Source organism: Papaver somniferum, chromosome 3 (genome assembly GCF_003573695.1).
Source record: "Papaver somniferum cultivar HN1 chromosome 3, ASM357369v1, whole genome shotgun sequence".
In the NCBI taxonomy this organism is placed as follows: Eukaryota; Viridiplantae; Streptophyta; class Magnoliopsida; order Ranunculales; family Papaveraceae; genus Papaver; species Papaver somniferum.
In genome coordinates, this window is record NC_039360.1 from 168,253,019 (window position 1) to 168,278,355 (window position 25,337).

General features: G+C 36.7%; 2 protein-coding genes and 2 long non-coding RNA genes across 29 annotated transcripts; 2 read left to right on the forward strand and 2 right to left on the reverse strand.

The window, feature by feature from the left end:
* Positions 1-3,773: 3,773 nt before the first annotated feature.
* LOC113357965 lies at positions 3,774-7,856 on the reverse strand. 11 transcript variants are annotated; one of them, XR_003364040.1, is made up of 10 exons: positions 7,515-7,856; positions 7,225-7,310; positions 6,950-7,088; positions 6,747-6,862; positions 6,294-6,548; positions 6,139-6,195; positions 5,541-5,704; positions 5,266-5,330; positions 4,214-4,412; positions 3,774-4,116 (listed from the first exon to the last, which is right to left on the reverse strand). It is a non-coding gene; the product is annotated as an uncharacterized LOC113357965 (long non-coding RNA). The 11 variants fall into 11 exon arrangements; XR_003364041.1 differs by lacking the exon at positions 7,225-7,310; XR_003364045.1 differs by lacking the exon at positions 6,950-7,088.
* A 229-nt stretch (positions 7,857-8,085) lies between these two features.
* On the forward strand, positions 8,086-11,557 carry LOC113357966. 15 transcript variants are annotated; one of them, XR_003364058.1, is made up of 7 exons: positions 8,086-8,381; positions 8,616-8,788; positions 8,906-8,963; positions 9,114-9,552; positions 9,726-9,819; positions 10,453-10,786; positions 11,283-11,557. It is a non-coding gene; the product is annotated as an uncharacterized LOC113357966 (long non-coding RNA). The 15 variants fall into 15 exon arrangements; XR_003364056.1 differs by having other exon boundaries at positions 9,114-9,379; positions 9,472-9,552; positions 9,726-10,786; XR_003364059.1 differs by having other exon boundaries at positions 9,114-9,200; positions 9,269-9,379; positions 9,472-10,786.
* A 5,324-nt stretch (positions 11,558-16,881) lies between these two features.
* On the forward strand, positions 16,882-20,276 carry LOC113357968 (probable LRR receptor-like serine/threonine-protein kinase At3g47570). The gene is made up of 2 exons (XM_026601455.1): positions 16,882-19,674; positions 19,769-20,276. The coding sequence occupies exons 1-2, from the start codon at positions 16,893-16,895 to the stop codon at positions 20,182-20,184; spliced, it is 3,198 nt and encodes a 1,065-aa protein (XP_026457240.1). The 5' UTR covers positions 16,882-16,892; the 3' UTR covers positions 20,185-20,276.
* A 1,291-nt stretch (positions 20,277-21,567) lies between these two features.
* On the reverse strand, positions 21,568-22,819 carry LOC113357969 (short-chain dehydrogenase reductase 3b-like). 2 transcript variants are annotated; one of them, XM_026601458.1, is made up of 3 exons: positions 22,678-22,819; positions 22,300-22,559; positions 21,568-22,179 (listed from the first exon to the last, which is right to left on the reverse strand). In XM_026601458.1, the coding sequence occupies exons 1-3, from the start codon at positions 22,689-22,691 to the stop codon at positions 21,767-21,769; spliced, it is 687 nt and encodes a 228-aa protein (XP_026457243.1). In that variant the 5' UTR covers positions 22,692-22,819; the 3' UTR covers positions 21,568-21,766. The 2 variants fall into 2 exon arrangements, with proteins under 2 accessions (XP_026457243.1, XP_026457242.1); XM_026601457.1 differs by having other exon boundaries at positions 21,568-22,559.
* Between the last annotated feature and the right edge of the window lie 2,518 nt (positions 22,820-25,337).

Here is a 25,337-nt window from a genome sequence, read left to right on the forward strand (position 1 = left end):
CCAGTCCGCGAACCGGCGAAGTTCCCATTCCCGAGAATTTATGCTGGAGTTTGTAAACTCTGCCCGATAACTTAAGACCGCGAACCTAGTATGCGAACTTGAGAAGGTTATATATCCAAAGATGATTTCTGAACTTAAACTTAAAAAGACTAAGGAATGCAGTTTGCAAACCGTGGCTATAAAAGTTCATGAACCGATTCAAGTGAATCAAATCATCTTTGCTTCAATTGTGTCTTGTGTAATACATGAGATTTCTTTGCAATTGAACAACTCTCTAACTAGTTCATTTTGAAGTCATTTGAACTAGTTATGGTGAAGAAGAGCATGGTTGACGTGAAATGCTCATATGGCTAACCTTTTGGTGAACTATTGTTGAACCAACAATGTACACGTTTGGGTACGGTTAACAAACCTAGAAGCATGCATTTGTGTGTAACAAGCTAAGTTTTTGATCTAACGGTTGAGAAATATTAGCTTGAATGTAAATCAGGTTTTCATCTAACGGTGAATATTGATTTCTTTGTTACCAAGGTAACTTAATGGAAAACCCTGATTTGAAAGACTATATAAGGGGACATCTAGCATCTGTGCAAAACTAATACCCAGACCTTACGTGCGATACTAGTTTGCGTGCTAGATTCGTTTCTCCTTTAACCTTTGATTTTCTTCTTCTAAAACCAGGTTAACGACTTAAAGACTTCATTGGGATTGTGAAGCCAGAACGATACTACTTTTATCGTAGTTGTGTGATCAGATCTTGCATCTTCTATCGTACGAGTATAATCATATTGATTGGCTTGAGATTGATATCTCTGATAGGCAAGATATAAAAAGTAATCACAAACATCTTCGTCTCATTGTTTGTGATTCCGCAACATCTTGTTTCGCTACCATATGATTAAGATTGTTGTGAGGTGATTGATAACTCTAGTATTTTCTTCGGGAATATAAGACCGGATTATCAATTGGTTCCTGTTCATCTTGATTATTATCAAAAGATGGAACAAAACCTTTTAGGGTTTATCCTGTGGGAGACAGATTTATCATTCGATAGACTTATCTGTGTGAGACAGATTTGGTTATTATCAAGTCTTCGACTTTGGGCCGTAGCAACTCTTAGTTGTGGGTGAGATCAGCTAAGGGAATCAAGTGCGCAGTATCCTGCTGGGATCAGAGGCGTAGGGAGTACAATTGTACCTTGGATCAGTGGGAGACTGATTGGGGTTCAACTATAGTCCAACCCGAAGTTAGCTTGGAGTAGGCTAGTGTCTGTAGCGGCTTAATACAGTGTTTGTTCAATCTGGACTAGGTCCCGGGGTTTTTCTGCATTTGCGGTTTCCTCGTTCACAAAATTTCTGGTGTCTGTGTTATTTCAATTTCCGCATTATATTGTTTTATCTTTATAATTGAAATAATACAGGTTGTGCGTTTAGATCATCAATTAGAATAATCCAACATTTGGTTGTTGATTGTTATTGATTGATCCTTGTGAATTGGTCTTTGGTACCATCAAAGTTATTCCTTGTGTTTGATTAAAGACTCGCTGATTTCTATTAGCTAGAGTAAATCAAAACAAGAGAGAGATCTTAACTCCTTGAGATACTTTTACCTAGATTGAGTCTGACTGTCTAGTTGATTCTCTAGAAAGTATTTCGGAGTTAGTCCATACAGATTGCTAAGCGAAATATTGGGTGGTGTTGTTAGACCCCCGCTTTTTCAGAAGGTATTCACCGTTCGCATCCACTGGTCTGCCATAACCTAGAATTCTTAAAGCTGAAGTAACTTTTTGTCCAAGATTATGACCTCTAGTATTCAGTGCATCAAACTAATACTTAAATTGAGGTTTTATGTGACAAAGCTCTTCAATAATCTTTTTCACCAGATGTCGAGGCATGCGAAATCGACCTTGAAAATTTTGATCAGAGTACACACAATTGGGTAAAAAATAACCGTGCATCAGCTTCTGGTGGTAAAACTCCCTCTCTCGAAACATATATCTTCTTGAGAATACATCTTGTGGGTTTGGAACTCTAGGTATTTGGCCCGTATGTACGAGCGTCAAAGTGTCAACTAGTTTAGTATCTTCAGCTTCCTCATCGTCAAGTTCTTGTAAACTCCTCTGATGCATTTCTTGTTGTAATAATAACATTCCTCTCTTCATTGAATCTCGCCATCTATGATTATCAAATTTAAATTGAGAATAGAGATCGAGAAATTGGTGAAATATATGTAGAAGTAGGTGTGAGTAACTTGAAGATGTATAAGGGTGTATATATAAGACCCAGCAGGGGAAATAGCCTTTGCAAAATAACTATCTATCGATAATCATAATATCGCGCGATGGGCTTGATGGCGCCAGCGATATTCATAATATCGCCAGCGCTATCAATAAGAACGATTGATAGAAACTCTGTCACTCAATAATTTTTTCATAAAGCCGCAACTCGTTTGCCATACCAGTGATATATCGAACAACTTTTTTTTAGTGGTGTGCATAGGAATAGGCCTGACGTGAGCAAAAATCTAAATTGTTTTTGAGTATGTAGTCGAGCAAGCTTGTTCTTTTTTTTCTTTTATCACATTGACGCACATAGGTATACAAAACAACATGCAGATTAATTGCCAAGAACAATCATAGCCGACAACCTATGACTTTTATGAGTACATTTAATATCGTAGGACGACTTAGATCACCCAGCTACTTCATCTTTTTCTTTCGTTCTAGTAGTACAAGTCTTCCATGGCCACATATATATACAGTATTTAGTCTTCCGACAATAAAAACTTCAAAAATGGGGTAGTTGAGAGCTCGCATTCATGAGGTATTGATGGTGGTGGGTATAACATATGGGGTACTGTATTGTGTCCATTTAGAGAGAGTGAGATACAGTTACCAAGGTAAGCAATTTTCGCTATGTGAAGATCTGGGTTGCACGGACGCTCCATTTCTTGAGCCGTGTCCGCGTCCGATTTGCGTGGGAAGCTGACACGACGCGTGTCCAACACGCCAATTTGCGCGTCCTGCGTGCGTTTGGTTTGGACGCACCGATGACGCATGTCCAACGCATTTTTTTCTTCATTTTCATTTAAACTTCTTCCTTTATTTCTACTATTATTAACCAAACGAAGAAAGACAAACATCTAGATCAATAATTTAGGTCTTTATTAGGATTTTGTAATTGGAAATAACATCACGTATACCCTTAGTTGTGCATGTGTTGTTTTAAGAATGCATTTTGATTATGCCATGTGTTTAATAGTGACTGATTGTTTGACCTTCGGTATGTATAAACAAACAATATCTTCTTTTCTTTTGAAATTTATACACATGTAGCATCATATTCTAATTACTAGGGAATAACCCGTGCCTAACGGCACGGGCTATTTCATACCTTTCTAAGCTGGGGCGTCAGTTAGTTATAAGAGTTTGACTTCGGACTTTATTTTCTGTTGATGTGGAAATAGGATGGAAAAACTCCGTGTCATTGTTGATCAACGCTTAGGATTGATTTGAATCCTTACAAAATGTTTTCGTTTGAAGCAGATTGATATCAATCCGTGACATTCTCAGAATCACAAACATCAAAATGTTGTTGTACACTTTCCCTTCCTTCTTTTTCCATTTATGTATCTCTCAGAAAATGTTGGGATTGATAATGAAAATATCACCTGCTATGGTACTCTATAATTTACTCAGAAATATACTATTTTTTGTGAAATAATACCCCTAATCTAAAACAAATTTCAGTTCACTCTAACAGAAATAGAAAAAGTTTAGGTGACAGTGTACCAATCCTTTCTTAAAAATAACTTCTCGGTACAACATTCCTTGGATTATATCAACTTTATCAACAGTTACATTGACTAAATCGATTGCAAAAAGTAATTACTACCATCCATAAAGAAACACTGCATCCCTACAATTCATTGTCTAAATCTTTCTCCATTGCTTGAGACTTGGTACAAATTATCTTGAAACCATGAGCTTTTGGTTCTCCTCTCGAAAACTTAGTCCGCCGCGAATTGTCCTGCAATTGTATATGACGATTTTCTCTAGCACGTTTCTTTGTGTAAAACCTCATACAGGATCTCAAATACATGTCCTGGGGAAAGCACCTGTACAAAACTGATATTATGTGACTGTTTTTGTTCCATAGTAATAAAGCAAATGATGTGTCTAGTTAGATGTGTGTAACGATATGTTTCTACTCACCCAATGAATGTTCATATGTTTATGCACAGTACTCTTCAGCCTCCTTTTCATCTGCCACGAAATAGCAGTGGCAGTTAAATCTTCCACCTCCACTATACACAGTGGTACGGAGGCATACAACGTCTTAGCAAAAACTTGATCACATAAGAGAGTATTTACCACCTCTGATTTTCAAGCTTTATTGATTGCATGGTTTCTACTACAAAATGAAACTCCCTATTAATATCGAAAAAACCAAAACAATTGAAATTAGAGTATCACGTATTTGACCCAATTCCATTACAGTAGAGTATTCAGATCCCATTTCCTCTGTCAAATATTATAAGATATTCCTTTGTGGGTTCTTTCCTTTTATGTTCACTGGTTCCACTAATAAATTAACTATTATCAAATTTAGCCATGTCAAACTCTATTCTAAAAGTTAGCTAATTCATTTTGCCCATGTTTTAGCAGGTACATGGACTGCTTGATATACTACTGCTGCTCAATGCTAATACTCATAGTATCACAATTTTTCTTCAAGTTCCATTATATCCTCCCGCTATCTTTCAGGGTGAAACTGATGGGGAAGGGATGAATTTTGTTTTGTGTTTTAGGATTTTCGGAAACTACTCCAAAGAGCTTCCTCTTCATTTTCGAGAAGATTTCAGGATACGATGGCCGTAAATCTTGGATAACATTTTTGAAGGAGTAACATTTTCCTACTTTGTTGCAGGGATAATAGATGATGATTGCTAACATGTTTGAGGTTTTTCTGTAGATATAATCTAATCCATTAGGGAAAGGGTAAATATCTTACATCATGGTCAGATGTATCCAAGATCACTAACCTACAACAGCCTAGATCAAGAAAAATATGTCATCTAATCTCTCTACAAAAATCCAATGCCATAGTATGTGTGGATCATGCTAAGATGTATCCAAAACTAACAGTAAGTACATATTTCAAATGAAGGGTGTTCTTTAGTAATTTGTGTCACTTTGCCATATGCTCCCAACATTGCAGAAAACTGCGAAGGATAACATATACTTCCTTCAGGGTTCAAACTTACATGAAGATGGTGACTGATTTAACAACGCCGGATGTATATTTTGAATTTGCATCGCTGACCAATATCTGGCCAAGTACATTGGACACAAATTCAGAAAAATTATCACTTAAAATGCAGAAGTTTTTTTTGTTTTATTTAAAGTAATAATCCAAGCAATATTAAAAATTAAAAAGGTGGATACATAGGAAATATGAAGCAGATAAAACTATATGCTTGTTATAACTGAAACTCAACTTCGATTATACACACAAAAAATAGTGGCAAAAGGAACTTACACCATTGATATGAATCTCTTAAACCTACTGTGGTAGGCGAGGTGCCGTTTGGCAAAGAGAAGTTGAGAGATGGCTTTTCTATTATCGGCAACGGCATCCAAAATATGCATGTTTGCTTTACCTTTTTTAGCCGGAACCGACAAAGTGGTCTAGCTTTTTGATACCTGTAAACAAAATTAAAGTCAGATTGAAGGAACTGAAAAAAAAGAAAAAAGATATTGGCATGGATCCGCTGTGTTTCTGGGAAAGAGTCTACTTTAGGCTACGACATTCAAGTGTTGCAAAAGACACCCGAAATTAGTTTTAATGAAAAACGAATCACATACAGCCATATCGATTTGTTCATTGGGTTTATTTTTTTTTTGGACTTCAAAAGTGTCATATTTGTCGAGAAAGTTGTATACAGTCATACAAATTACACACATGTATAAGAGTGCATGATAGCAGTATGAGTACTTGATCAATCCCATAGAAGTGCAAACTCATCTGCATCAGTTTTGCATACTTGAAATATTTAATTTTCAAAAATAATTTACAACTTACCTCCCATCTAAACTACCATCTAAACTTTGCTAAAACAACAAAAGTAAAAGGTTACCTTAAGAGTGTCAGCCGCTAAATCTTTAGGAGCTGACTGCATGAATGGTGCCAAAATCTGGGGAGAGTAAAACACGAGAGAAATTAAAAAAAAAAAAACGAAAAATCTGCTAACCCAAAATACAGAGGTTAAATAATATTTGATATAAGTTTGACCTGCCACCATAAAAACTCTTTAATCTGAGAGACGATCTAAAGTTCAATCTTTTCCCAAGTTATCAAACTTCTTAATAGAGATGTCAGACGTATTTCTATCCTTGGTGACAGGATCTGTATTTTGTTGGAGAGCTTTTATCACGTCATATTATCCCATAGGGATTATTTTCAACGCACAGTGTGGCGGAAACGTGTGGGAGTAAATCTTCCACAACTTGGATGGCCAAGTTTCTGAAGAACACTGAATTTGAGAGCCTGAAAAAGTTGTAAAACAATTTGAAATATAGCAGAGTCAGTAAGATGATTGAAGAAATGAAGAGGTAGTTGAAGAAGCCATTACAAATTATAAAGCATCATATACTCTTAATTTATGCTCTAGAAATACAATCTTAAGGGGCTGACTGATGGCATGACCTATGAGATATACGGAGTATAAATGCAGGTTATACATACCTTGGGACATCACTTCCACATGCTTTTACAACCAAAGCTAATCCCGAAACCGCACCTTTAGCAGGATTTGCATTACAGGATCATTACATATCTTCTTTCCATGAGATTATGCATAACTGAAACGTTTAAAACTTATACATCATATCATTGGAAAGCTATTAAGAAAAAAAAAACGATATAGAGATGAAACCAAGATCACTAACCTATAAGTACATGATTACTAAATCTATTTTGAGCATTTGGAATTGATCAGCGTACTCTCGGACCCGATAGGTCTTTCACACAAATACAAATTAACCCGGTGATTCGTTTCAACAGGGGGAGAATCCTATAAAATAATTACTGGAAGCAAGAAATATACAATCTTAGCAGGCGCTATCCCAGTAGGACAATTTCAAGAGTTTGGATTTCATTAGTAAAGAACCACAAAAATCAAAACTCATGTTAGAGAGCTTAATCCAAAATTTATACCACATACCTGATAGATTTCTGGCAATTGTTTCTTCATCCCTTTCTTCACGGATGAAGATTTGAGAAAGCAACAAATATTTTACCAAGATGTTTCTATTATTTGAGGATAAAAATAAGTAAAACATAAAGAGGAAGCAGTAGAGATTTTACAATGTTAATATAACAGATTCAAGCGACATTTCGTTGTGTTACCATGAGTTTGAAGACGATTAGACCAACAAAAAAAAACATGGTCGAAACAGATTGGTACATCATGGTTAATCAGAAAACGAAAAGGAATAATGAGGGAAGACGTACCTCTTCAAAGTGGGGAGGTAATTTGGGTCTCCAATCGATCGTTTGAGAAGAGAAAAGATATACATGGAGGAGCAATTAAATTCTTCCTGGAGGCGTTTTAATTTAACGCTGCAAAACAATAATTCATCGGAATTTCGAGGGTTTTTCTTTGCCGAGGTTTTAATTGATTTAGGAAAAAAAGCGTTAAAGAATGAAGAAGAGTAAAACTCGGGATGCATTGAATAGCGAGAGATGGAGAAGTAAAGATAAGCGGAACGCAGAATTATTGCTCGGGTTGATTATAACTGGGATGGGGAGGGAAGATCCCGGCCATCAGTTGACAATATCCATGAATCCCAGCTGTCCCGTGACACAGCATGCACTACGTTGTGCAATTTTTGATTAGGATCGAAATATTTGACTTTGCTGTGTAAATACATCTGAGCTTACACAACAGTAGTGTATGCTGTGTCACGGAACGGTTGAGATACATCCGTTGTATCAACTTGCGGCTGTGATCTCTCCCCCTTCCAATATCAATCCTAAGTTCGCAGATCCAATGGTTGATTTTCGCCCCTCCGTTCACGCCTCATAAATTCGTTCTCCGTCGGTGCCTCATAAATTCGTTCTCCATGATTCAGTACCTTCTTCTTTAATCTTCTGTAACGCTTCAAAAGATGCTTTAAAAAACAAAAAATATATGCAACTCTAGAATCATCCACGACAACCATCAAGATGAGAAACCCTTGCTTAACCATTTCAATATTTTCGTTCCAGAAACAATAAAAAGACCCCCAAATTTTGCTTCTTTCTCAAGAACAGAAGGTTCATTTTCTCTTTGATTTCAGCTTACAAAAGCTAGAAATCTCTTGGTGAAATTCTTATTTAGTAAGTACAATTCATTCCATCTGATTAGTTTTTCATTCCTTAAATGTATGATTTTTAGTTTATTTTTTCCTTAATATTTTTCTTTTTGTAGTTATGATGAAAGTAGAGATTTATGTTAATTTTTATCAGAAATTAAAATATGGGGTTGTGATTTATTGTATTTTGTATAACCCTTTTGCTGGATTAAGGATTGGAAGTGATTCTGTGGGTTAATATGTGTTGATTTTGGTGCAGGGGATGATTTCCTTTAGGGTTTTGAATGTGCAGCTATTGAGGAGATATTATATTGAACTTCGGTAATTGAAGCTTAGGGGATTTAGTTAGTCAATTGGATGTTTTAATTCAAAGGTCAGAAAACAGTTTCCTGGAAACGAGAACCCTGTCATGCTCGCATTGCAAACTGCACTGTAAGCAATTTCAATTTGATTCCGTTAGAAATATATTTTTGGATTCTTTTTGAATAGTATGTTGGTAGTTTATGTTTCTTAACTCGGGGTAATTGTTATTTTTTCTTGAAATATCAGTCAGTGTAAGCGTTGTGGGGTACTCCACATACAATCTCTTCAACACCGCTTCCAAGAGGTTAGTTCTCTGTCTCTGATTCTTTTGTTATTTTATGTTAATCATGATATTGCCATCACCATTTTGGTTATTTTTCTTCTTACCTAATGCGTTTAGTCCCGTTATATTTCACTGATTGCAATTGTGTATGTTCTTTTTACTTGAAATTAGGTCTATACAGAAACTCACTCCATGGCATCCCAAATCACTTGGATCCCTCAAGCTCAAAAATAGAATCAATTACAAAACGTTTCACAGGTGGGTTTGAGAATGTGGGGTTGTAATTGATGTATTGATTATATCTATTAAACCAAATAATTCTGCAGCTAGAAGTTGTTTAAGTGCGATTTGGAAGAAACCTCCATTTTGATAGTCATTGTGCCTGCCATGTTGGTTTCATCTTTCATGCAAACCCTTTAGACGGTTCTATATTTTGGGTTAGATTTACTCTCACCAAAAGTCTTTAATCCCCTATTTAAGTTGTATTTTTCTGATTGTAATTGTGTTTGTTTTCTTTCATTAAATTTAGGTTCATACATACACACAGTCTATGGAATCCCAAGTCAGTTGCAGCCTTCCAAAGTTACCTTTTAGAATCATTTACGAAGAGGTTCCCACCAAATCTGCACCTTGATCCAATTTGAATTTACTAAGCCATATTTGTTTATAAGAAATCGTCATCTCCTGACACTATGACACATTTTACCTGTGCAACACAAGATATCAGAGAAGCAATAACATTATTTTCCGTGGCTTCTATGACACATTGTACCTGGGATGTAGGTTCATACACACACTTAGGATATCGCAATAACAATGCAGCTACTTGAAATAAATCAAAGAAGGTCCAGGTGGTCGTGAACCCAATATCCTGAAGGTATGCATATTTATCAACTGCATTATGCTCTATCTATGTTGCGTTCGGGTCTTCCGTTGTTGGTTCACGGGATCCGTTCGTTAATGTTGATTCTTGCATCAAGCCCATATCAACTCATTATTTATGGAGTTTAGCATTACATCCGGATGATAGAATACTCTGGCAGCTTGAAGCAAAGTATCGAACGTTTACAACTTTCTTTTCGTACTTCCGTGACCCTCATGTGTCAGCTGCAGGTGCCTTTTAATTAACTTGCATAGCTGTTTTTTTTTTTTAAACTTTCATAGATACTAAGCAAAATCACTTTTCTGAGCTACATGAGAAATCTTCACTCAAGAATGTGTGAATTAATGAAATAATGAATCTTGGTTCCGCTATTATATATTAATTCCCGTTAAGAGATGTGAGGTCTGTGCGAAAGTAAATTTTCTTTCACTTTCCTTGGTTTTGTGGTTAGCATCATCTCAATACCAATCTTACCATGGTAAGAGGATACTGTCAAGATATAAAATTTCATATCTCAAAGCTCTCTAATAACAAAATTAACTTAAATTTCACTTTTAAATTTTGAGATATTTTGGAAATGCAGATAGCCAAGGCAACTATACTTATAACTCATTAACTGTTACATAGGTGTCGTATAAAGTATAATTATAGAGAGGGGGGAGTTGATGAAGCATCGGGATTACAAATAAGGTGTCTATCAACTTAATCAATCTATATGTAAAATTACAAGCAAGGAGATGCACCAGCAACAATGAACAAACAAAAATCGTTATCTGATTATTTAATTTTTTCGCATTCCTATATTAAAAAGTCTCATCCTCATGTTGCCATCATTTTCTCCAATCTATATTGACAGTTTTAGGTGAAAATTATCAGTGCTCATGCAACATCTCCACTTGCGAGAGACTTGGCAGATGTTAATGCCATCAAGAGACTCTGTAAGACCACATCCGAGATTAAGGTGAATGGAATTAAGGAAATTTTACATTTTTTTACCTGTGTATTGTCACTTGCTTTCTGGATTCTTTGCATAGTTTAAATAATTTTGTAGTGTGTATTGGTTAAATTTTGTTATATTCCCTTTGTTGTCGCTGTTATAGTTCGAATTCAAATTTATGTGAACCATCAGAGAGATACAAATGGATGAAATGGTACAGTTTTCAATATGTGCAGTAACAAAGTGTACATTCTCTGGATGGGATACCCCGACTGTTCCTTAAATTAAGAAATAATGTGCACATATTAGATATTTGTGCAAAGCTAGCATTGTCTGAAAGTGGTCTCACCGTCAACATCTTGATTATCTATCTTTTTGTTTTAGTTATATTTATCTCGAAACATACAAAATATGGCTGGGGAAAGAATCGTGATAAAGTTGTAGATGATGATCGTAGGGGTCACCTTGCGGTCAACCTTATTTCCATGAATGATAACCAAATTACATTTCCGTGTCTCAGGGAAAAACACTCGCTCAGTTCCACAGATGTGACAACCGTAAGATTTGTCGGGTATATGTGACATATAACAAGAGTGGAAACGGTAGATTTCAGGTACATCCACGAAGATTGGAGACTACATTTAGAATTCTGAGAAAGCTGTGAGAAACCTGTGAATTGAATGGTTGGTGGTACCATAAGATTTTAAGTGTGCTATGTTTTTTCTCCCTTCGTTTTTTTATTTACCTTTCATGTACTGTTAAACTCTTGGCAATTGAGGACGCATTTTAGATCCATAATTATTAATACTTCCATTGCTCATTAAACTGCTATAATAAAGCATTGGATTGGATGTCTCCAATATTGTCCCACTGAAGATACAAAGGCATCGCGCCGTTTCATGATCTTAAAAAGGAAATGCGAAAATAAATCTTATGCATTTGTAGTAATCATAGTTGGCTACATTTGAGAGAAGCTAAAAAAAGGAAGCCAAACTCTTAAAAGATTTTTTGCTGCCCCAGCTTAGCACTGTGTGAAATAGCCCGTGCCGTACATTATAAAAAGAAGTGGTGTGTAGCCTTACAAATCCAACCATCGATCTCGTCATCTCATGATGGAGATTGATCGGTTATATGTCCTATATAAACGTCCGTCCGATCCCTTGGCTTCCTAATAAAAATATGATTTTAAAAATTATTTAACGTCGTCAGATCCTTGAATTTCTTAATTTGACTGCAGCATCGGATTTTCTAATTTGACTAAGTTTTCGTTAATATAGGCTAACACTAAGTAGATGTATTTATAGAACAGAAGAGCGTCATTCTTTAACGGTTTCACCAACAGATGGTCTTCTATCTATAGTTCTTCCCCTCCATTAACGACTTCTAATTCCTAACTTCGTCTCTCTGTATCATAATAATACTGAGTTATTAATACAAAGTTATTATTATGGATGATTTAAAGAATGGATACGGTGAAATAAAAGAAAACATAGCCGATGATTTTAAAAAAAAATTGGTCTAAAGAGGAAAGGAGAAGAAAGAATACATAATAGAGGAAGAGGAGTGAATTGGGTAAGAGGTTTTATGTTTAATGCAACCAAATATCTCCTTACTAATACATCTTCACGGAAAACATATGGCTAAGGGTCTGTTTGGCTTATGATCGGTGGATGACCCTCCATGAAGATTATTCGTACACACCAGATATACTTTGGTCCATCGAACGTTCAATCATCCAATAAGCATAATGATTTGTATCATAACTTTCTCAAGAAAATTTAAGTTAGCCTCAGCTAATCTAAAAGCTATTTTTAAAAAACAAATAAAATAAAAAGCATGGTAAAGATTTATGTGCGAGATTTAAGTGTCACAACCCCGACCAACAAAACATTAGGGAATGTTTAAGGGCCACGGTCGGGGCTGTAAGCCCCGGCTAATTTGACCTGACCAACAAAATACTATAGTATTCTCAAGAGACCACGACCCCGGCTAATTTGACTCGATCAACAAAATACTATGGTATCTTCAAGGGACCACGGCCGGGGCTGTAAGCCCCGGCTAATTTGACACAACCACAAATACTAGGGACGCAAGTCCGAACTAACTTATAAGCCTGATGTTTGACCGTTATAATCTAATTAGTTTTGCGAATGACTAAAAAAGATTTTGGTAGAATACGGACCAGCCGATCTAACAACAAAACGGAAACGAAAAAGGTTGACCCCCGACCGTAGGACGTGGTGATACCTAGTGTATATTATAAAAAGAAGTGATGTTTGTGTAGCCTTACAAATCCGACCATCGATTTTATCATCCCACGACGCGGATCGATTTGTTATATGTCCTATATAGACGCCCGTCGATCCCTTGAATATCCCGATATTGTTTGAGCCCCATTAATTTATTAATAATAGCTTGATTTCTAAACGTGAGTTTCACACTATTTCCGGAAATAGAATTTGTCCTAATTATGGAACCAAAAAATATTGTCCTAATTCTGATAGTAAAGAATCCTATACAAAAAAATCCAAGCTATCATTAATAAATGGACAGCTTCGTTTTCCATTGATAATGACCCCGCAGTGTATCACATTCACAAACTTAGCTGCTTTCATTTGGAATGGATTTTAAAGTTTCTCGCCGAAACCCACTCAACCACGACACCGTCAGCCTTAGATCATATGAATGAAGTAGAGCCAATGAACAGACCGACATCCACTGGTCCGTTCATCTGTCAGTTCCAGAGATCTGCACCAACATGGTAATGAATTCATGAAATTTATCACATTATTCCACGACCCTAGTTATTAAGATATATTGTCACGATACCTTTAATAACGTGGTTTCCTAATGGCCACACTGTTTATGTATGGAACATTCTTTATATAGGTTGGTTTCCATAAATGTAATTACTCAGTATAGAAAATATATATATGGTCTCATCCCACCCATTCGTGCACAATGCATACCCATATAGCACAACAGGAGACATACCCATATATTCTTTAACTGGAGACTTTCTTGGACTGTAGCGCCCACCCGCTCATTGCCAAAGAGTGGCAAGAGGAAGACCCACAACAAAAGTTATAAAATCAGGAGAATGGGATATCTTTAATGTGACCATTTGTAATCCAAATATTGCCGACCTTCTGATCGAAGCAAAAAAAAAAAAATTGCCAACAAAAAAAACAAACAAATATTAATCTGAAGACCCTGTAGAGTTTACTTAATCATGACTAATTTTAATGCGGATATTAAATTTGCCTTTAAATTTTCTAATCTACGGTCGGGGCCGTTGGCCCCGGCCCTATCCGGCTACTATGATTCAACTAATTAAACATGCTACTGTGATTCGACTAACTAACATGCTATAATATGACACGACCAACTAAATATCGGGACCGTTCTGGTATGACCGGACTAACTAAATATGCTCCCGACTATTATATACAGACTAAAATTGTATGGGAAGATAGACGGACAAATTATGTGAAGATACTGACCAACCGACCAAACAATAAAAAAAAACTCTAAAAGGTTGAGCCCCGGCCTACGTCTAGATTATAAAAAGAAGTGGTGTTTGTGTAGCCTTATAAATCCGACCATTGATTTCGTCATCCCACGGCACGGATCGATTCGTTATATGTTCTATATAGACGTTCTTCCGATCGGTGGGTTTCCTGATTTTGCTAAACTACCATAAGATACGTGTATATTTTTGAATACCAATTCTTGGTATTTATTTGATTTTTGTAAACTACAATAAGATCCGTGTAGTTGCCATATTTTTGGATTTCCAAAATCAGTACCAATTTTTGGTATTTATAATAAAGTTAAATTCTTCTCATTGTACGTTTATAGGCTTATTATCTCCGATTCACCAGACCAACCGATACGCTCACCCCTTCGATCTTTGTTATTTTCGAGTGTCTATTCATTAGTTATAATTTCATAGCGCAAGACTATTATAAATCGGTGATTTGAACAGAGATGAAAAGAACACGAGGCCAAGGTTAAAAAAATCAAACTTCCTTCCACAATTAATCTGCTAGACTCTCCCTACATGATTTACTTCCAAACACTTTCACTATGCTAGGAGCGTACTATACTATGCATTGATTGACTACACCACACGCGATAAATCATCACTAAAAAAACACATGTTATAGCAAGTTTGCAACAAGAGGTAAACTGAAGAACTTACGCATCACGACAAAAAAAGCAAGTGTTTCTTTTTTTCCTTTCTTGGGCTAGCTTATATTCTTGAAAGGTGAACAGTGTTAATGCGACAAGTTTCTAAAGCAAATATCTAACATAAGCTTGATGACCTTTCAGCTTCTGAACCTCTAATTCCAGAAGAAAAAAAAGCACAAACTCCATAGCAATTATCACCGATAATAGAAAACCCATTTTAACAAATTTCGTTCTTTTGAAAATTTATTTGGGTTTGCCGTAACTATATTAACTCTATTAATGACGGATAACCTTAACACCAAATATAAATTTGCAAAAAAGCAAAGGGGTCACGGTCGGGCTTATGATCATGGTTAATTTGACCCAACCAAAAAAATACTGGAATTTACGTGTAAAAGACCATGGTCGGAGCTGTGGGTCCTAGCTAATTTGGTCTGACCAATAAAATAACTGGAATTTTTGTAAGGGACCACGAATGGGGCTGTAGGCCCCAACTAATTTGATCCGACCAACGACATACTGGAGTTTGTGCAAGGGATCACGTCCGGGGCTGTAGGCCCCGGCTAATTAGACCCGACCAACAAAACATCGAGGTTGCAAGTCCCATCTAACTTATAAACTCAACCAAATCACAGTTAATTTAATATTAATGTTGGACTGTGTTTTTCCCTAGATTTTTTAATCCACGACCGGGACCGTAGGCCCCAACTACTATGGTATGATAATACTATCTAAATACATATACCATCCTTAATCGCGTGTCCACATGCCTAAGCCCTGACTACTATGACTCAGCTAAAATTTTGTGAAAGGATACTGACTCGCAGACCAAACAACAAATAAAAGATTAAAAAGGTTGAGCCCCGGCCGTAGGCTCACGAATGTTGTTGCGAGTACATCGCAGGGCAATCAAGGAAGGAATAATGCGGAGATGGAACAAAAGTTAGTGGCTATGGGCAGTGCAGATCAAGCAGAGTTTGATAAAGAGTACAGAGACAAACAACTTCAAAACCGTGGAGGTACTGATACAGTTTAACCAGAAAGTTCTGTAGGACAACAAACAAATTATAACAAGAAAACTGGAAGAATAGTGTGGGAACAGATAAACTTGCCAAAGTTGAATACTACAGTGGATAAAGTATGGGAAGCCGCTCTCCTAATGGATGATATTCCAGAACCACAAAATGCAGGTGAAGAGCCACCACCAGGGAGAAAGAGTAAAGAATTTTGTGTCTATCATTGATTCCACGGTCACACAACAAGCAACTGTAGAAATGTGAGGAAGATTATACTGCGAATGATTGAGCAAGGAAAGTTGGACCATTTCTTACTAAAACAGCCAAGGAATTTACCACTACCACCTCAAGGAAATACATATGCAAAAGAGAAGGACATGAGTACATTTGTTATTGAAGTGGGCGCTAAGGCAAAGAATTTATATTGTAACTCGATCATACATTCGTTCAAAAACATAGAAGATTTTCATGATAATGTCTTAAGTCGAGTATATGCAAGAGATGCTGAAGGAAGGGAAATTCTTAACCTGACAAAAATATCACCCTTGAAAGAATGGCAAAAGCAGAAAATTTCAAAAATACTTAATGAGATAATATATAAATAAAATATGTATATACGTGTCTGCGTCCTAATTTTTTGAGAATTTTATAGTATCCGCGTCGTGTCGTGTCCGTCTTAGCAACCCACGTGAAGATCATTCCACTCATTCTGCAAAGTCGTGGCTGGTGACCGGTCTGTCTAGAACCTACTACGATTAATGCATATTGTTGAAATGATGTTGAAATAATTTATAGTAGCAGCCGTCGTTTACGAACGAGTTACGACCATATAAATGTTTGTCCCACCCTCTGTAAGAAAAAGAAAAAGAAAAAGAAAAAAAAACATTGCCCTGTAGGAATTTATTTTTCTTTTAAGCTTAATGTTTGCTAAATCTAAGGCGGAAATGAAGTTATTAATAAAACAGTTGCATCTTATCTTCAGAGTGGCATTGTGCAACAGCCTTGTCATCATCATATTCATCTCGTGTATGTCCACAGTCGCCATGGACGTCGATGATAACATATCAAATGATCGACTAGCATTACTCGCTTTCAAGAATTTAATAGCTCAAGATCCACTGGGAACATTTAGTTCTTGGAACAGCAATAATGAGTCTCTTCATTTCTGTGAGTGGAGAGGTGTTACATGTAGTCGTCGTCATCGTAGTAGAGTTACTGGGATTGATCTCCGATCACAAAGATTGGTAGGTTCCATATCACCTTACATCGGAAACCTTAGCTTTCTTCAAGATCTTCTTCTCGGCAACAATAGTTTACATGGTGAGATCCCACAACAAGTTGGTCGTCTTTCTCGGTTGAAACGTTTAGGTCTTTCGAACAATTTCTTGGACGGAGAAATTCCGGATAATATTTCTCGTTGTTCCAATCTCATGCACCTTAATATTTCTCACAACAAGCTTGTGGGAAGCATTCCAAAAGGATTAGGCTACTTGTCTAATCTCATAAGGCTTGGTCTTAGAGATAATAATCTAACAGGGGAAATTTCAACTTCATTAGGCAACCTTTCATCTCTTACTTCTCTTGATATTAGTTTTAACAGTTTGGAGGGGAGGATTCCAAGTACTCTAAGCCAACTAACAAGCTTAAAAACACTGGGTCTGGCTTTGAATAAGTTTTCAGGTACGGTTCCATCTTCACTCTACAATATGTCATCACTTATAATCTTTGCAGTGATGACAAATCAACTCCATGGGAGTGTTCCTTTTGATATTGGTTTCACACTTCCAAATCTAGAACACTTCTCGAATGCAGATAACAACTTCACTGGAACCATTCCTACGTCAATTTCCAATTTGTCCAACCTTAAAGTTTTACAACTAAACTTGAATAACTTTGTTGGATCAGTCCCCAATAACCTTGGCGACTTAAAAAGTCTTGTTATTTTGAATTTATCACAAAATAAACTTGGAAGTGGGCAACCGGGTGATTTAACCTTTCTCAATTCTCTAGTCAACTGTACCGATTTGAAGTTTCTGATTGTACACCGCAACAATTTCAGGGGGGTCTTACCTAATTCTATAGCCAATCTCACAAATAAGCTTGAACAACTATATCTCTCCAAGAATCCGATATACGGAAGTGTTCCTGAAGGTATTCAGAATCTTGTAGGTTTAACGATGCTCATTCTGGAAGACAACCTGTTCACAGGTAGTATTCCTCAAGGTATCGGGAAACTTCAAATGTTGAGAATATTAGATTTTCGGCAGAATCAATTCTCTGGTTCAATCCCTTCTACCTTTAGTAACTTAACTAGACTAATCGAAATCACTTTACCGTACAATAACTTAACAGGTTTAATACCGTCAAGTCTTAGATATTGTACATCCTTGAATATTTTGGACTTAGGGAACAATAGACTTAGTGGTAGTATACCAAAACAAGTTTTCGAACTTCGCTCCCTATCAAGAGGTCTCAGCTTAACTAACAACCTTCTCACTGGTTCACTTCCAGTGGAAATTGGCAACTTGAAAAACCTTGAGTTACTGTTCCTGCACAATAACAAATTATCTGGTGTAATCCCAAGTGCCATAGGCGAGTGTTTAAGCTTAACAGTTGTAAGATTGGACGGTAACTTTTTTCGAGGAAATATTCCTCCAACTATGAGTTTCTTAAGAGGTCTCGAAACATTAAATCTTTCACGAAATAACTTGTCTGGTACAATACCAACCGGGTTCGAAAGTCTAGCACTCCGACGATTGAATCTATCTTACAATAATCTGGAGGGAGTGGTACCGAAAAGCGGAGTGTTTAAGAACATGAGTGCATTTTCTATTGAAGGGAATAATAAGCTTTGTGGTGGCATACCTGACTTAAAGCTGCAGAACTGCTCAGTTCCATCAAATAGACAACAAAGGAAATCGACGCCTATCCAAGTAATAATAATCATCATAGTTGCTGTGGTTTTATTTCTAGCTTTAATTGTGTTTATTCTCGCTCTTTACTGGAGAAAAAAGAAGTCAAAAGCTATACAACCTTCGACACCTTTTGACGTAGCCAATCAATACATGGGAGTTTCTTACAATGAGCTCTTTAAAGCTACCAATGGTTTTAATGATTCTACCAACTTGCTTGGTGCGGGAAGTTTTGGCTCTGTATATAAGGGAGTTCTTCGCCGAGATGAATCAAATCACGATGTTGCAGTTAAGGTTTTACACCTTCAACAAAGAGGTGCAACCAAGAGTTTCATGTCTGAATGTGACGCCCTAAGGAACGTTAGACATAGAAATTTACTCAAGATCGTTACTTGTTGCTCGAGTACTGATTTTCAAGGTAATGATTTCAAAGCTCTAGTTTATGAGTTCATGGCTAATGGAAGTTCAGAAAATTGGTTGCACCCAACTGCAAATAACATAAATAAGAACGATCGACTACAACTTGGTAATTTGAACCTTGAAAGAAGACTGGGCATTGCAGTTGATGTTGCTTCTGCACTAAAGTATCTTCACCATGATTGTCAATCTCCAATTGTTCATCGTGATCTAAAACCAAGCAATGTCCTTCTCGATGGTGATCTGATTGCCCATGTGGGTGATTTTGGCTTGGCTAAGTTTATTCCATTTCCTTCCGGTTGTTCCAAGCCGCTGAATGAACAAGATGCGAGTTCAATTGCAATAAAGGGCTCCATAGGTTATGTTCCTCCGGGTAAGTAAAAAATAGTGTTGTTATATACATGTACGCAGTAGTTCAATTAGAATCCTTAACATTTTGTCATCTAATCCTTATTTTTGTTGAGCAGAATATGGGATGGGTGGCGAAGCGTCCACACAAGGCGATGTGTATAGTTATGGGATACTTTTATTGGAGATGTTTACAGGAAAGAGACCGACAGATGACATGTTTAAGGATGGTTTAAACATTCATAACTTCTGTAAGATGTACGTATTGCCAGAGCATATTGAGGAGATTATCGATTCTTGTTTATTGTTAGATGTAGAAGAAAAATATCATGATGATGGTGCAATTATCAATTACAAAATGCAGGGAATCCAAAGGATACAAATATCAAGAGATACGGTGAGACAAATCCTAGCTTCAATAATTCAGATAGGAGTCCAATGTTCTTCAGAATTACCTTCAGATAGAAGCAGCATGAATGAGGTTATTGTTGATGTACAAGCGCTTAAGAATAAGTTTCATGTTGTTGGACTGTAAACAGTGTCCTCTGATCTGTATTTATGTTCCATTTTTGGTGTCTTCGCACCATAGGTTCCCCTTCCTTTGTGAATTTGTGATAATAAATTACTTTTATTCATCTCCTAAATTTGTCTAAAGCTTTTACTTGTTCTGCATGAGGTTTTAATTTTAGAGGCGAAGTACAAAGAGTAAGTTCGGTTTTTGAGACCTGAGAGTGACTCATACTCCATTAGTAATATACACCTTAATACCATGGGGAGGACTGACACTGATATCAACTTTCAGAGTTTTTTTCCAAAGGTCTGCAACTTACTGTCCACAAGATCAAAGTTTTCTTTTGGAGGTTCCTTAAGAGCTATTGTGTACTCAAATATGAATAGGAAATTTAACTGAATTTGCTAGCACAAATGAGTCTAGTGCGCAGCCTTCTCTATAGCTACTTTTCCATCTCTATGGTAAGGCTCAACCACAGAAGTACCTTGCAGAGTACTGTTACTAGGACTCAGACCAAAGTTTATGTGAGCTGCATAAAGGATTTAGGTGGCATCTTGGCTAGAATAATTGAGTATGCGCATAAAGGATGCCATCACTCAACTGGTGCGGCAATTCATCAATCAAAGTTTATAGATTGGAAGGCTCCATTTACATTTTTCAGCAGTGTCTGCATGGGATAACCAAGAGGAGGATGTTAGGATGGTTGTTAAGAACAGCAAAATGGAAAACGAACCATTCTGTCAGACGCTAATTAACCAAATTATACTACAGTGGAGGGATTTGTTTTCCGGATGAATTATTTTAGTGTGTGATCAATTTATTTTTATTGAAAGGGTTATTACCAGTAACCCATGTAGATTTGGATGTATATAGTAGGGGGAGGCGGATTTATTTGACCGATGGAACCCAGAAACGGGGCTTTTGTAATTTAGTACGGGAGAATTTTCGGTAACAATTCAGTGTTGCTCTTCATGTTCTGCATCTAACTCTTGAAAGGCATACAGCGTGTTCCTAAATGCTGTCTTCAGAACCATACACCATCGTTCTGTTAGTAACTGTCGCATACTTTCAACAGCAGCAACTCGGTGAAAGGCAGTGACAAGGCAATCAGAATGGAAAATGTGCTCACAGGGTTAAAGATAAGGGTTGCAAGGGGGAACTAAAAAGACTAGTTCTTGCTATGACGATGATTTTTGGGGAACTTAGTGGTACTAGTGCTTCACCAGCTAACCCATTCTAAGGCTCACCAGGGTTGAGCCAGATTCCAAAGGATTTGATATGCCCTGTTAGGATTCAGCCACTCTTGTGATCCTTTTATGGGAGCTTGCCCGGCACAATCCAAAACCTTAATTGTACCTGGGATACACATGATAACATAACCCATTTTCAATTCACATGTCACATGAATCTTCAATTCCAAAGATACATTGAAGTCAGACACAAAAAGATGCCAAAAGAAACAAAAATGAAATTCGATCACATATCTAATAATGAAACAAGTTGACATTACAGATTACTGGGATAATAATGCACATGGTACTCTTACTCAATTGCCCGCAAATCAAGCCTCGGGTTCATTAAAATATGATTTTGCAGCTTCTTAAGATTATGGAGTAGCAGAACTAACATTGATGGGAAAGCTACTAGCTGCAACTGTAAATCCGCCATCAACAACAAGATTATGTCCATTCAGATAAACCGAATCATCGGACGCAAGAAACAACGCAGCATCAGCAATGTGTTTAGCTTTCAAAATAATCCCTTTAAGAAGACTCATTTTTGCTGTATATGCTTCAACATGCCTTGCGCTAATCTTGCCTATGTCACAGGCTAATGGTGTTCCAACTCCAGACGGGGAAATACAATTCACCCTTATTCCATAAGCACCAAGTTCGCTACAAGCTGATCGAACCAATCCTAGCACAGCGTGTTTCGACGCTGTGTAACAGTGTGGTGCAAATCCAGCTGAAACCGCAGCTACACTAGCAGTACATATAATCGAGCCACGGATTTTCCTATCTAACATCACACGAGCAGCGTGTTTAATCATTAATGCTGCTCCGGATACATTTGTAGCCATAATCCTGTTAAAATCTTCCAAGCTGAAATCAAGGATACTCGAAAAAGATCCGCCCATACCTGCATTGCTATACACAATATCTAGAGATCCATATTTCTCTAAAGCAAATGCTACTGCTTCTTCGACTTGTTTTTCGACACTTACATCGCAATGCTTGTAACTAGCTTTCTCTTTACCAATTGAAGATACAACCTGATCCCCTAGTTCGTCTTGAATGTCTGCAACTACAACGAACGCACCATGTTCGACGAATAGCCTCGCTGTTGCTTCGCCAATTCCACTTGCTGCTCCAGTAATTATAGCTACTTTACCTTCTAATCTGATTGCATACATATATGTAGTCAAATCAAGATCTAATCAGCATTGAAACAACAACAACAAGAACAAAGAAATAGAACAATATGTATTCCAGGTTAGAGAGATAGAAAGAGAATCACCTTAGTTTAGACATGAGTAGGTTATGTACGAAGCTTGCAGAAATTAATTTTTGCTTCAAGTGAAATGATGAACAAAGATAAAGTTAGAAGATCTGTCGCTTCTTTCTACAAATAATCCTTTCAACTAATAAGGTTTTTTAAATAAAACAAACAAACAGCAGTAACGCATTAGTGGTCTCCCACTACATTCAATGCACAAATGAGATCGAGTGACATGGTATAAAGAGCCGTGTTATCCCGCACATGAGTGCATGATAGCACAATGAACGTGCACTTTTAAGTTGTTAGATTCGGCATCCAGTGATGTACATCTCTGTAAGTTGTTAGATTCGGCATCCAGTGATGTGCATCTCTATAAGAACAAGTCTAACGGTTTTAAAATGTATATTCATTATGCACTCATATGCTTGATAGCATGAGTCAAATCCAGAACGATTACGATGAAAATGTTACGATCAGCCTGCCCTACAAGTCGACTGCAATTTTAAAGTCCGGATAAAACTTATGCTCAGTTAATAGAAAAAAAATCGAAGAGATTTTTATTCTATTTGGAGCTATTTGGATTTTGGTTCCTAACTTTGTAGTTAGTTTTGAGTTTGGGTCCTAGAAAAATTTGATTAGTGGTTGGTATGATTAGTGTTAATTTATATGCTTGTGTAAATCGTAAGCACAAATCAGGCTCGATAATTGTAGCAAACATCACATGGACTATTAAGGGTAACTAAACCAACAACTTCGATGGTACATATCAGTTTGGTTATCCAATTCGGTTAAGGGACGCTAACCAACGTTCATCGTCAAAATGTAATAATAACGGTATTGGTGGTAGTGTGTTTTTCTCTTTTTTCTTTTTGGAAGTTAAAATGCATTTAGAAACAGCTAACTTGGGGAGTTAGTAACCCTTACATCTTGAATAGTAGAGTTTTCTAATGTAGAGTTAAGGTTCTTATCTCTTACATTAAATTTATCTACTTCTAAGTTTGATAAAATACAAGTAGGTGGACTGTTTTCCCAATTGATAAGCTTAACAAAAGATTTTGCTTCCTTGGCCAGAGTATCTGCCACATGGTTTGCAAGTCTAGGAACATAAAAGAAACCCAAAAGTTTTTGTATTTGTTGAAATTACATTTTGCTTCGTCCATCATAGCCTGATTCTGCCATTCAATTTGAGAAGGATTCCCATTTAAGTAATCAAAGAGATTTTTGCAATCTCCTTCTATGCTGAAGTTAGTCCATCCTTTCTCTAATGCCCATTTAACACCTTGGAAAATTCCTAGGGCTTCCGTTTCTTCAGGGGTAGATGCTGAGAGAGGGCATGCTCTTCCATGTTCACATTCTCTTGCATCATTCCTTAGAATTAAAGAAAAACCTGCACGCAAGATACTTGAAATCCAAGTAGCATATATATTCAGTTTCAACTGAGATTTCCTAGGTGGAATCCATTTAGGTATCTCTGTTATTTTATGTGTTATCTGTCCAAAAGGATTGTTATCTTTGTTCTAGAATTGTAGATATCTCATTATTTCCATTCCTAATTGAGCACTTGTTTGCTGTTTTTTCTCAAAGACTTTGTTGCATCTTTCCTTCCATATGAACCATGCTTTTGTCAATAGTGTTTCTATAGATATAATTGGGTTTTTCCTTCCTATCAAGTCCTTACATATATCTAAGAAAGTTATATTGTTGTGAAAATGCAGAGTGACAGGTGTTGGTGCAGTTGCCCACAGACTTAGCAAAGGGACAAAAGAGGAGAATATGTTTTAAAGATTCAGGTTCATTACAACCAAATGAGCAATTAGGATTAACATCATGCATAAATTTTGAAAGATTCAAGTTAGTATAGATAGCATTATGCAAACATTTCCAAGCAAAATGTTTTATTCTTTGAGATACTTTGAGATTCCATAAATGAGACCAGAATGAATCTGGTTGCCCTAAGTTATAATGATCTACATTTCTTTCATTAAGCTTATTGTACATGAATTTTACTGTAAAAGATCCAGAACTTGTAAGAAGCCATCTAAGAGTGTCAGACTTACCCTTGGCTATTCTAATGTTGCATATTTTCCTAGTTATTGCAGCTGGGAAATGTTCAAAAATAATTGTGGAATTCCACTCCAAAGAAGAAGGATCCATTAGGTCCTTCACAAGCATCGAATTAGAGTTAGTAGTTTTGTTAAAGCTACTAAGGGTATTTGCTAAATGTGGTATCCATTTATCTTCCCAAAGATTCACATTGTTTCCATCTTCTATTTCCCATATGCTATTTTGTTCTACCAGCTCAATTCCTTTGCTAATACGTTTTCAGATCCAAGAGCTAGTAGAAGGGATTTTTGCCCTAAAGATTGAAGTATTTCTAAAGTATCTAGGTTTTAGTTGTGACACCCACAATGCTTTTTGTTATGTTAGTAATCTCCAAGGTAGTTTTATAATCATAGTTAAGTTGAACTTATGTGCAATTCTAAAGCCTAATCCTCCCTTTTTTAAGGGTTTGCATAAAAAAGAGTAGGACTTAGGGTTGTACCCTTTATAATTAGTCTCTTTCCCCCACCAAAATTCTCTCTGTAATGCATCTATTTTCTTAGTAATTTTCTTTGGCAGAATAAAACATCTCATTTGATAGCTTGAAAAACTGGCTAAAGTTGCTTTATTGAGAACCA